The 12,508-nt window shown below is 40.5% G+C and overlaps 1 protein-coding gene across 2 annotated transcripts in view; it reads right to left on the bottom strand.

The window, feature by feature from the left end:
* Positions 1 to 788: 788 nt before the first annotated feature.
* LOC103187041 (phosphatase and actin regulator 1) overlaps positions 789 to 12,508 on the bottom strand; it is a 173,611-nt gene continuing 161,891 nt past the window's right edge. For both annotated transcript variants that reach the window (XM_007906373.2, XM_007906372.2), the window contains exons 10-13: positions 10,769 to 10,830; positions 5,185 to 5,325; positions 3,534 to 3,610; positions 789 to 3,436 (exon numbers count right to left, since the gene is read on the bottom strand). In XM_007906373.2, coding sequence (XP_007904564.1) covers positions 3,421 to 3,436; positions 3,534 to 3,610; positions 5,185 to 5,325; positions 10,769 to 10,830 — 296 coding nt within the window. In that variant the 3' untranslated portion in view covers positions 789 to 3,420. The remainder of the gene's footprint in view (positions 3,437 to 3,533; positions 3,611 to 5,184; positions 5,326 to 10,768; positions 10,831 to 12,508) is intronic.

Here is a 12,508-nt window from a genome sequence, read left to right on the forward strand (position 1 = left end):
ACCCTCTGGAACTTCATCCCACAATCCCTCCTTCCTCGCCCTCTCCCTTGCTTCCTTGAAGATCCATCTCAAGACCCTCCTCTTCAACCATGCCTTTGTTCACCCTCCTTATGGCCCTGCCCTCCACCCTCCCCGATCCCAACCCCCAGCTCGGGTACGAAACACTGATTGGCCAGAGCTTTGGGATGTCCTCCCAACGTGAAAGGTGCTAAACAAATGTAATGTTGTTGTTGTTGCCATCAGAAAATGCTCAAATTTGTGAACGTAAATATGGATGCATTCACATTCACAACTATTTTATAACAAAAATAATCAGGCACTTTAGACCTTAGATCCTAGACCTTATGACTTTACTGTGAATGGCTGTGAGCTGACAAGTTTCCTAATATTTGACCACAATAACCTGCAATCATCACAATGTAAAGGCCTGTTTTGGTTCTTTGTTACTGCACTGATTATTTGTCAGCAATCCACATTGAACACTTCTACCACCTATTAGCCCACCATACAACTGCAGTGTTTAATTTATAATACTTGCATTTCATATAGGGCCTTGTCACTTCTGAGAGACGACTCAAAGCACTTCACAGAATATATTGTAAAGTGAATTAACTGTATATTTTGTTGGCGAAACACGTTAGCCAATTGCACACCATGGTATCCCACAAACAAGGTTGTACTACCTACGTGGATGAAGCTTTAGAGAAGTTTACATCAAATCACGGTCAAAATAAAGTAAGTCCATTTTGTCTTGTTTAAAGTTTTCACTTTTAATGGACCAAAGCTTGAGTTATGTAGCAAAAATTAGATTTCACCAAACTCTAAATTTCAGCTCCTTTTGTGTAAAAACAGTTGTTGAATACCAACCACTAAAAAAAACTTTTTTTTTCTTAAATAAGGTTTAGTTTTAAGAAACTGTATACATCATTTGAGACAAACTTGTACACAGTAATTGAAGTTATACATGCAGCTTTTAGTATGTACAAATGGCAAAGCTTAGAACAACAAAATTAAAGACTCAATAGTTTTTATGGTTATTTACAATTTTCATACATCGATTAAAAAAATTGTACAATACTGGAAGAGCACAGGGTAGGACAGCCACAACATTCACTCCTTTACAAAGACATCTATATACAAACACTCAGCCTCAAGAGAATTCACAGTTTGTTCAGAATCACGGAGCAGGACCAGAGTAGTGGGGACGACAGAGATGAAAACATACTGTGAAGTGCAGTTTCAGCAGGACAGCAGTTTAACAAATGTACATGGAAAACAATTGGCTAAACTCTTGTGGAGTAGCCGAGTCATTACCATCAATTTCCAAGGGTGTTGAACCAACAGGTTTGCTTAAAATGGAAAAGGAATGAATTAAGCCAGCTGTATGCTAACATTTTGGCTCCTAAACAAGGGCCACTTCAAGCAACTTGTAAATCTTCCACCAGTTGTATTTCTAATACAGTCATTCTAGAGATTCCGGTTCACTAAATAATGACATGAAATGGGAATTAACCATTCAAGTGTTTATCTTTGTGATAAAACCCAAATATAGACTATGCAACAGAGTTGGGTGCCTCTGAAGGACTCTAAATTCTGTAACCGACTCTCCCACAAACATGGTGAATGAAGGATTTCAACTGATACAGCCACTGTGTCCAAGATCAGTTATGGTACTGGCACATTGACGAGTTATTAAACTAATTGAACATGACACGAACATAACTAATTGAATTAAGTGAACATGTGCTGGCTGATGAAGTTCTGCGGATTGATCATATCATAGGACATTTTGTCTTAGGACAGCACTGTTTGATTATTGCATCTCCTGCTCACAAATGTTCAGCCTGGGCTGGTAAACACTTTATGACTACAACTGAAACGTGTGCTCAGATTCACACTACCATTCACTGTCTCTGTACAAAACGGCATTCCTTGTAAATAAAGGGTCATCCTTGCAAAGTGCAGCTAGAGTAAGTAATATATTGTAGGTGGGTCCCTTCTTTTCAATATCCTACCCAAATATTTTTTCCAGCAACAGAGACATGCTTTGCTATCACTAAATCCAACCTATCATGTTGTATAGTCTTTATATATCCCAGTTCTTTGGGTAAAGGAGTGTTTACTAAAGGGTTCTAAATTTAGAATTGGGACTTTACCATACACCTGCAGTGGTCAACTCTGCAAAGAATCCCATTTCCTTATGAAACTATGCCATAGTATAAAGGTAATAATTTACATTGAACCTCAACACAATGTTACAGGTCCACAGTTATCCTTAAATTATTATTTTTTAAGGTTAGTTATTTGTAAGTGCAACTGTGTTTATTATGCTATATTAACACAACCTATAAGAGAAGGAAAATATTCTTACATACACAGAGCTCAAGGCATATATTATTGGCTGAATCTCCATATCATCTAACCTGTAAGACTATTTTATCTTAAAATTTAAGGTGACGTGGAAAATGCTTAAATTCAGTCTTAATTTTGTTGCCAGATCTTCTCATGGACTGAAAAACACTTCCAAATCAAGGCTAATTTCAAGATTTTTCCATAATTCTGGATGATCTTTAATTTTAGGACAAAATAGTCCTAAAGGATAAAAATAAAGTGGAACTTCAGGCTTAATTTGTGTATTAAAGAAGCCATTTTCATTACCAGTGCAGCAGTACTTTTACACCAACTGCAGATAACCTGCACATCCATCAGGGCTTTCCCAGAGCAGGTTTAGCTAAGTGCAGTATAGTGTGTTATTGATACATTTAGGCCAATTGCTGCTTATTGTTATCTAAAGCATCATCTCTTTTTACTCTAAATAACCAGATATTTATTGTAAAATATACAGTGCAGTTTACTCCTTCCAGCAAATCTCCCGGAACAAGAACGCTTAGCAGGAGATACATTCCATATACCCGCATGTGTAACTGCAGTCAATGACTAAGATGAAAGAGGTGCAAAATAACCAGCCACTCATTTCCTGGATGCTGGTTATTTGAGAGTTCAGGTCACAAGCGAGAGAGTGCAGTGACTGACTGACGAGATTGTGGAATTCTAGAGCACAAACTGCTGTCTTAGCTCCATCCTGCAAGTGATGACGTTAAAGAGACTTATTGAGATTTCATCATTGTGCAACATTCAGAGTAATAAATAACAAGACAGACCAAGACAATGCTGAATGACAGTACTGAAAGCCTGGATACAGCCATTGATGTTTGGAAGTGGCGCATTTGATCCAAACTCTTGAATGCTCTGTTGACTCCTGAAGGTCAGTAGAATGGTAGATGTAGAAAGTGCCCAATACAGTACAGTGTCTGACACACAAAGGCAATTCAGAAGATTCTCTCCTAGGTGGGGTTTATGGACATCAGTACAGTCCTAGCACTTAGATAAGACTCCCTGCAGTTGTATATAGCAAAACAGCTAGGGTCTGTGAAACCTGAAAGGAAAACAGTAATTAAAGTTTTAGGACACATTATTTGTCACCCTGTTAGCTAAATAATTAATAAATTCCATTAATTATTAGATATACCTACCTTGTTAAGTGCCTACTTAACTCATGCACTTCCATTTCAGTGCTCTTGAATTCATTCAGCTCTTTGCGGATAGCAGCCTGAAATTGAAAAGAATCGGTTTGAGTTTATGAAGATTTCTGCTGGATCAGATGCAATAAAATCTTCATGATATTAGCCTTAAGACCATGCAGAAAATTCTTAAATTCAATCTTAATTTAGAAGCCAGATTTCCCTAGTCTTTAAAAAAAATTCAGAGTGAATTCTGCATAATCTAAAATTTTAAGACAATGGTCAAGTTTGTGAAAATTTCAATTAAGTTAAAAAATAACCCGAAGTATGATCTCAAGATATCATATTGTGGGTGTACCCAGCTCTGTCGATCTTTCAGAGCACCAGCCTGCTGTAGATGCTGTGGCCCCTCTGTGCCACTGGTATGGCTGAAAACTTCTTGCCTGAGTACATGCTATTATGGCCACTCCATTCCTGATCGGTTCTGTGGCTATCTATTTGTTGAATGCTGCGGTCAGTAAACTACTAGATGTAGAAAATAGCTGGGCTATACCTCCAAGCACAAAAATAAAGTCTACCCTGGTCTTTCCTCTCCCAACATTTCGGTCTCCAGAATTACATCCCCCTTAAAGTCATAAAACTGGATAATCTCAATACAGTATCTGGTGATTATGCATCCATAATCAGAAATGTGTCCAGTTTCAACACCATTTGGAAATCACACTTAAGGAAATCCTATTTGTTGTGGGAATGAAAACATTCACATCACTGCAGTGCAGAGCGAGTACAAAAATATTCTAAGTTTGCAATCAATAATAATAATCCTTGCAGTTTATATATCGCCTTAACACGTCTTTGAGACGTCTCAAAGTGCTTCACAGAATATACTGTAAAGTGAATTGACTGTATACATTGCTGTAACCGGTTGTGCACAGCAGTGTCCCACAGTCATGGATTGAGTAATCAAGTTATTATTTTTTTAAGGGATTATTATGCCCGGAAAAGCGATCCGCCAATCGACTAACAACCAATTTACTCCTAGGTACACAGAGGGGTGTGGAGTAAAGAAATTTCCCCAATATTTTGTCCTGCCCGGTACTCAAACCCAGGTCTCAACCCTTGTGAAATGAGTGTTTTAGCAACTAAGCTACAGCACTCCACTACCAGTAGTTTATAGGAATCTTTAGCAAAAAGAGCTGTTACCATCACTTATCTTGAATTTGATTGTTTGAATGAAATTTAATCTCCCACCCAGCTTATTGGCTGTTGTGACCTGGTATGCTTGGAACTGCTGATGTACTGTGGAAGTTTGTTCTTGCTGTGATTTGTTTCTTGGTTGTGATGTGTCATCTCAAACACTTAAAAAACACTGTACACAGTACACGCCATGCGTCAATTCCCAAACCGTTACACGAGTAAAACTTGTGGATTTTGAACAAGTTTGAGACTGCTTTATTCGACTGTTGATGACTTTAGCCATTGTGATGTTTTTGCAATAACACATTTTCCACATTAAATAAGACACTGATAGTGATCGTATTCTTTCCTGTGTAGCAACCACTTATGTTCTCTAATCTTTTCAGCATACAGTGCACAGTGATATTCTTAACATTGACCAGCACATCAATGCTTCTAAACACTTCAGTAGTAGGAGATGTCTTACTTTGTCAGCTGCTGTTAACCTGGTCCACGGCTTATCTGCACGTCTGTCATAGTCCTGGGCCTCAGCTACTTCTACATAGTCACTGAAACGAATCAGGATTTTTCTCTCCCTCAGCTCCTCCACAGTCGGCCTTTGGCTAAGCTAGAAAAAAACATTCAGTTTGCACACAAAATACAGTGAATTCACTTTGCAATATATCCTGTGAAGTGCTTTGAGACGTCTCAACGACGTGATAAGTAAGAAATATAGATTTCCTATATTAAATGCAAGTATTATTATTATTATTGAGGGTGATTGAGAGACTTTGAGAGGGGTTAGAGAGTCATTATTTATGACGTGTGGGAGAGAAGGGGAGTGAGAGAGTGTAATTGAGAGAGGGAGAGAGTGTGAGAAAGAGAGAGGAGAAGGGTGGAGTGTGAGAGGGAAAAGAGTGCAAGAGGGTTTGAGAAATGGAGTGAGAGAGAGTAATTGAGAGAGAGTGTGTGTGAGAGAGACGGGGTAGAGAGAAAGTGGGGAAAGGAGACAGTGTCTCCCTTCCCCTCTCTCTCCTAATCAGCCGCACGGCTATCACTATCTGCAGTGACAGAAGCCGGAGGTTGCCAAGGACACGGTTGGTAAAAGATGCGCTTACTTTCCTCAAAGACTGCAGTAACGGCTGATATTATTTCCACTCTCCGCGCTGCGTCCTCCCAATTCCTGTGCTATGCTGCCATGCGAGGACATTCACCAGGGAGGGAGGGAGGGGAAGTAGAAATTGATGTAGAAACATGATTTATACCTCATCGGAAAGATCTTGCATGTGGGGGTGTCCTGGGCATATTTTTTTTCGGGGATCTCCTAATGTGACCTAAACAAGCTCATCACACATGTTTGGACTCCAACAAAGAATCCTCCCAACCAGGAGTCCTCCCAACAAGAGCCTTCCTACTGAGTCCTCCCGCAGGAGTCCTCCCAAAAGGATATGTGTGCAAATATATGAATAAGGGATGCTAACGAGTTCAATAGCACATTTTATTAATCGTAAGGGATAAAGATGCCTAAGAAGCGAAGATAAAGCCTTTCAATGACAAATAAAAATGTCAGACGAAAGAGAGATGGTCGATTAAATGAAACTGGTTGCAAAGGTAGCTGCAACGGGTACAGCTAGTACAATATAATTTACACTTGTATAACGCCTTTCAGGTTGAGAGATACAAAATACTCAAAGCTAAATTAACTGATCATGGACTTGCTATTGTATCCAAATTGTGCCTAGCACCTAAACTGTAGCAGATAAATGTGAAACAGACAGCCCTGGGGAGGCGATATCTTGCTTTCCCACCTTGTTTCACATTTTGGCAGCTTTCAGAAATCATACTTAGTACTTCCCATCCCTTTGCAAACATGTATTGCAAATTAGCTTCCACTGTTGTCAACACTAACAACTCACCCAATTTAAACAAAATATTGAATGGTGACAGCCGCATTTAACTCAGTGTGTCACACGCTATAGATTGTCTTTTCATAACCTTTTCTTTGAATATCTACATTAGTCATACCCACTCACTGACAGATTAACAGTGTCTCTGTGGCAGACGAGATACTGCGAGATAAAGACCAAAAATATTGTTCTTGGGAGACAGGACAGGTCTTCTTGAAGATTATATATTTTAAGATTAAAACATACACTATCATTAGGAAAATGTTAATGTTTTGTTCCTCAGTTTTTAAGACTCCTTGATTTAGGACACCGCTGGTATAGTAACTCTTTTTTTTTAACAGTTGCTAATTCCATTACATCAACCACTGCTCTAGTTAGTTGTTGTTGAATACACTGGGATTTTCCAAAAGATACTATTTGACCTCAGGTCATAAGCTACTGTGCTCAGACAGTACAATATGTACAGAACACAACAGCAACAGTTGGTACCTATTTGCGTGACATCAAATTGGGATAAAATTAAAGAGATTCCAAACATAATTACTGGAGCTGATGGAAAAGACAAGTACAACCAGAACCCAACCATCACTCAAAGGAGAATGAAATCTGATCAGTATTTTACAACCAAGAATTCAGGCTTCAGGTCAGGCAATAGTCCACCAGTATGAGGGCTGAGTTACTTATATTCATTGTCTGAAATTCTTGGTTAGATCAGTGCCTTCAATTCATGAGCAAGCACCCAACTGTTTCTTAAGAGTGGATTTTTTTGTCTGCATTGACAATGTTGATGTCTTGTTTGAAGATTAAAATGTAGAGTCCTGTAGCTCAGTGGTTAGAGCACTCGCCTCGCAAGCGAGAGACTTGGGTTTGATTCCTGACAGGGCAAAAGCTTGGGGAAGTTTCCTTACTCCACACGCCTGATAATAATCCCTCAAGGAAATAAATAAAATAACAGTTTGGTCACTTCAATCTACGACTGTTTGTGGGACACTGCTGTGCGCAATTAGCTGCCGCGTTTTTCCCACAAATAATAATAAGAATCCTTGCATTTGATATAGCGCTTTTCACATCTTCTAGACGTCTCAAAGTGCTTCACAGAATATACTGTAAAGTGAATTGACTGTATATGTGAGGGCGAAACGCGGCAGCCAATTGCGCACAGCAATGTCCCACAAACAGTCGTAGATTGAAAATGAACAATTTAGTATTGTTTTGTTTTGGAGGGATTATTATTAGGTGTGTGGAGTAAGGAAACTTGCCCAAGGTTTCGCCCTGCCTGGAATTGAACTCAGGTCTCTTGCTTGCAAAACGAGTGCTCTAACCACTGAGCTACAGCAATTCACTGTACAGTATATTCTGTGAAGCACTTTGAGACATATACATGTGAAAAGTGCTACATCAAATACAAGGATTATTATTATTATCATTAAAGGGATGTAATACCATGTAAGGATGCAGAGATTATTCATTTAATAATTTCCAGGAATTAAAATTGAGGATTAGTAGGGTTTTATGTGTGAATTGTAAGAAGTCACTTCATTGTGTAAACCAGATCACTTTTATAATATTGCCAAAAACCACAACAGAAATGAATAGATCTTATTAAATTATCATTTTTCTCTTCAATGTTGACATTAGATGGAAAAATATCTTTTAGTGGAAAGCCACTATATGGATCTATAAAATAAGAACCTTATAATCGAGCAGGTTATAGTCAGCACTTCTGGGCTGACATCACTGAGCCTCACTGCTTGCAGGCTATGCTCAGGAAGCCAGGGTTGGGACTGTATCATGAACTCAGTTCTGCCGAAGGGTCATGGACCCAAAATGTTGACTGACTTTCCTTTCTCCATAGCTGCTGCCTGACCTGCTGAATGTTCCCAGCGACTTCTGTTTTTGTTTTCAGATTTCCAGCATCTGCAGTATTTTGTGTTTTGGGACTATAACATTGTCACTATACTTCAGTGGTGGTATATGAGAACTGAGTAAACAGAGAGGTAAAGTGCCTTATTGGGATCGGATGACGGTTTTCTATATATATTTGTTGAGATACAAGTGTATAACAACAATAATCAGGGAATAACCTTAGTCAAGTGTCCTTACTCCACATGCCTCTGTTTACCTAGACGAGCTGCTCGTCAACTGACAAGATCGCTTTTTGGACGTGACAATCCCGCCGCAAAAAATAAATTGTCACTCAATCCAGGACTGTTTGTGGAACACTACTGTGTGCAATTGGCTGCTGTTTTCCCCCATAAGATACACAGTCAATTCACTTCACACTATATTCTGTAAAGTGCTTTGAGACTCAGTGTGACGTGAATCTCAATGACGTGGTAAGGTGTGATAGTGAATGCAAGGACTATTGTTATTATTACTGTTGTCATCGTCACCTTGGAAGTTTCATACTATTTCACATCACAAAACTTTTGGACAAATGATAGATTGATTGTAATAAATTTGTGCAGTAGCAGTCTTTTCAGCCCTGTTTCTTGTAAAATTTGATGGGTGTAAATAAAGAGGGAAAGAACGAGTCACTGCAATAAAATAAATATAGACCTAGGCACACAATATGAATGCAAATATTCCCAACACACCTTGGGTAATTTATAACTAGATAATAGAGACTGGACACAAATTGATATTTTTGGTATCAGGGTGAAAGCAGGGTTTTTCTGCAGTGCACTGTAATGTCACTGCTACAGATATAATACTGTGCATAACAAGCTATGCAGTTGGATATCAATCTAAAATGTGAAAATAAACAGATTTTGCCTTACTCCATGAATATTCCTGTTATTCTTGCAAAATGTGTCGTCACACACTACCCAAATTCACACCTAAATTTGTTCAGAAATTCCACATTGTTCAGATGTAAGTTATATGTAGGGCTTTGGGCTGGTCAGTTTTTATCTGGTCATTATGAGTTTTTAAAAAGTGCAAAACATTGCATAGCAAAGCGTATATATATATATATGCTTAATATACATCCAGTTCTTATAAAGCAGATGCTTGAATCTCTCCCCCTTTCCCACAGTAGTCTGGTTCCTGAGCCGGGGGGGGGGGGGGGGGGGCTGCAGTATTCCAAGGGACTGTTGATGACAGACTAGCCAGTCTGGCTCAACACAGGATTTGGTGGGGCAGACCAGTCACTGGAACAGGGATTCTTCCCACTCAGCTCCTGTTAACCCCACAAGTCCATACAACATCAACTTGCACTTATATAGCGCCCTCCACAAAGGGTAGTGTCTCAGAGCGCTTACAAGTAGGTTGTCCTAGCACAAGCAGTGAAAAGCTTGCGGAACAATGTTCACAATGGCAAGCCATTTGGCTTTAGCTGGTTAAACTCCAGCAGTACCCCAGTGCACACTCTGGGGTCTCCATGCCTTGGCTCTTGTCAACATGCACTTAATACTCTATGAAATTAGTTAAGCAGGTTGCCTCCCTCCAGGAAGAATTGCCACATATAGGGCAATTTACATGCGTAATAATAATAATCCTTGCATTTCATCAAGCCTTATCACGCCGTTGAGACGACTCAAAGCGTTTAACAGAATATATTGTGAAGTGGATTGACTGTATATTTTGTGGCCAAAACACAGCAGCCAATTGTGCAGAGCAGACAAACAGTCATGGATTGAGTGACCAATTTATTTTGTGTGTGTAGGTTTATTCTGGATACTCTGAAGCATGATGATAGGCTTCTGCATGTGCCAAACACCTGGCTGACTAAAACAAAATCTGTGTGGCTGCACAGTTGAATGATGACAGCAAAGTGCAAAAGACTGACCTCCAAAAAGGGGTCCAGTGGTATTACTGCTGTTTTATAGTAGTAAAAGGACCCGTGAAGTTAAAGTAAAAAGTGTTTGTTTCAGGGAATTCTCTCAAAGAATCACAAGACTTTAGCTCCAATGAGAAATTGAGATTAAGCCAAGTGTGTATGCGTGTCATACAGGGGATTCCCTGGAGAAAATACGTTTATGCTGCTGGTATTTTTGCCAGTGGTCATGCTGCTGGAGCATGGAATACACGTCAGTGTCAAAAATGTTTTATTGCAGTATTAGTTACAATGAAATCTCATCCTACAATACTATTAAACATAGTGCCCTGCTATCTATTCCCGTAGCTTCCAATCATACCCAATCTACCATGGTTAGCACTCACCTTTCGGGTCAGTCTTCTTTTAATCTCTCGCTTTTCCTCCTCTTCTTCCTGCTCATTTCTTGCTAAAGAGATAAATTAATAAACTGTTAACAGAGTTGCCAAATCACTGCAGATTTTCAAAATAAAAAGGAATCAATTGGCCCATCATTATTCATTGCTCCCTTTGCAAATGTTGCTACTGCAAATTCAATACTGGTAACTCCAGCTATCTTGTGGCCTTTAACTCACTATGTAAAATGATTACTGTCGGTGGTTAGGTTCCCATTATTATTGGCCTTTAACTTGTGCTCAATCCAAAATCCATATCACATTGTAATACATGGGCAGAAACCTGATATGCACGTTTCATGATACTTATTGGACACTTAATTCAAAATGAAGCTGAGGGAAGCTGTAGTCCGAACACACATCGACAACCAAAAAGAGGTTGCACAAATTCAATGGGAAGTTGAATGGGAACATCCTCAGTTACTCCTCAGGGCTTAACTGCGAGGCGATGCTGAACTTCCTCGAATCCAAAGCCGAGAGAATCCGTTCAGTTGCCACTGCATATGCTACCCCCGCCCCATCTCCTCCTCCCACCCTGGCCCCTACCCATCCCTCCCTCCACACCTTTGAACCCGTCTCCCCCTTCTCTCTCATCACCACCATAACCGTATGAAACCTACCACCTGCTTCCTTGACCCTATCCCTACCCTCCAGCTCCACCTCCTTGCCCCTCTACCCACTGACATCCTAACTCTCTCCCTGTCCTCTGGTACTGTTCCCACCCCATTAAAAACTGCTTACATCACTCCTATTCTTAAAAAAATCCTCCCTGGACCCTACTCTACTCCCTAACTACTGCCCCATCTCCAACCTTCCCTTCCTCTCCAAGGTCCTGGAACGAGTTGTTGCTTCTCAGCTTCGCTCCTTCCTCTCCTGCCACTCTCTTCTCGAACCCCTCCAATTAGGTTTCTGTGCTGGCCACAGCACAGAAATAACAACAAAAAGATTGCATTTGTATAGCGCCTTTCACGTCGGGAGAAAGTCCCAAGGCTCTGGGAAACAGCCCTGGTCAAGTGACAAATGGCATTCTGTCTATCTGTGACCAGGGCTTCCTCTGCCTCCTTGTCCTCCTTGACCTCTCTGCTGCTTTCGACACCGTCGACCACTCTATCCTCATCCACCGCCTCTCCTCCCACCTCAACGGCTCTGTACTTGACTGGATCAGATTGTACCTCTCTCACAGCCTGCACTTCATCTCCTCAAATGGGTTCTCCTCTAGCCCCTGGACCGTCTCATGCGGCGTTCCTCAGGGCTCTCTCCTTGGTCCCCTCCTCTTCAATATCTATACGCTCCCTCTTGGTGACATCATCCACAGACATGGGGTAAACTTCCACACGTATGCGGATGACACCCAAATCTACCTCTCTGCCTTCACCCTCGAATCCAGGACCACTGCTGTCCTGACAGAATGTCTTTTGGACATCAAGTCCTGGATGAGAACTAACTTTCTTCAGTTGAATGTCAACAAGACAGAGCCTCTCCTGATTGGTTCCCTTCAGCACCTCCTCACCTCAGGTGCTGACAGCATCTCCATCCATGGTTGCACACTCCAACTTGTTAAGCCAGTCCAGAACCTTTTGTTCTTGTTTGATCCTCAACTATCCTTTCTACCCCACATCTGCACCATGACACTGCCTCACATCGCAGGTCGCTAAAACCCTCATACATGCTTTCATTACATCGAGGTTCGAC

The sequence above is a fragment of the Callorhinchus milii genome, unplaced genomic scaffold (genome assembly GCF_018977255.1).
Source record: "Callorhinchus milii isolate IMCB2004 unplaced genomic scaffold, IMCB_Cmil_1.0 Scaffold2, whole genome shotgun sequence".
Lineage (NCBI taxonomy): Eukaryota > Metazoa > Chordata > Chondrichthyes > Chimaeriformes > Callorhinchidae > Callorhinchus > Callorhinchus milii.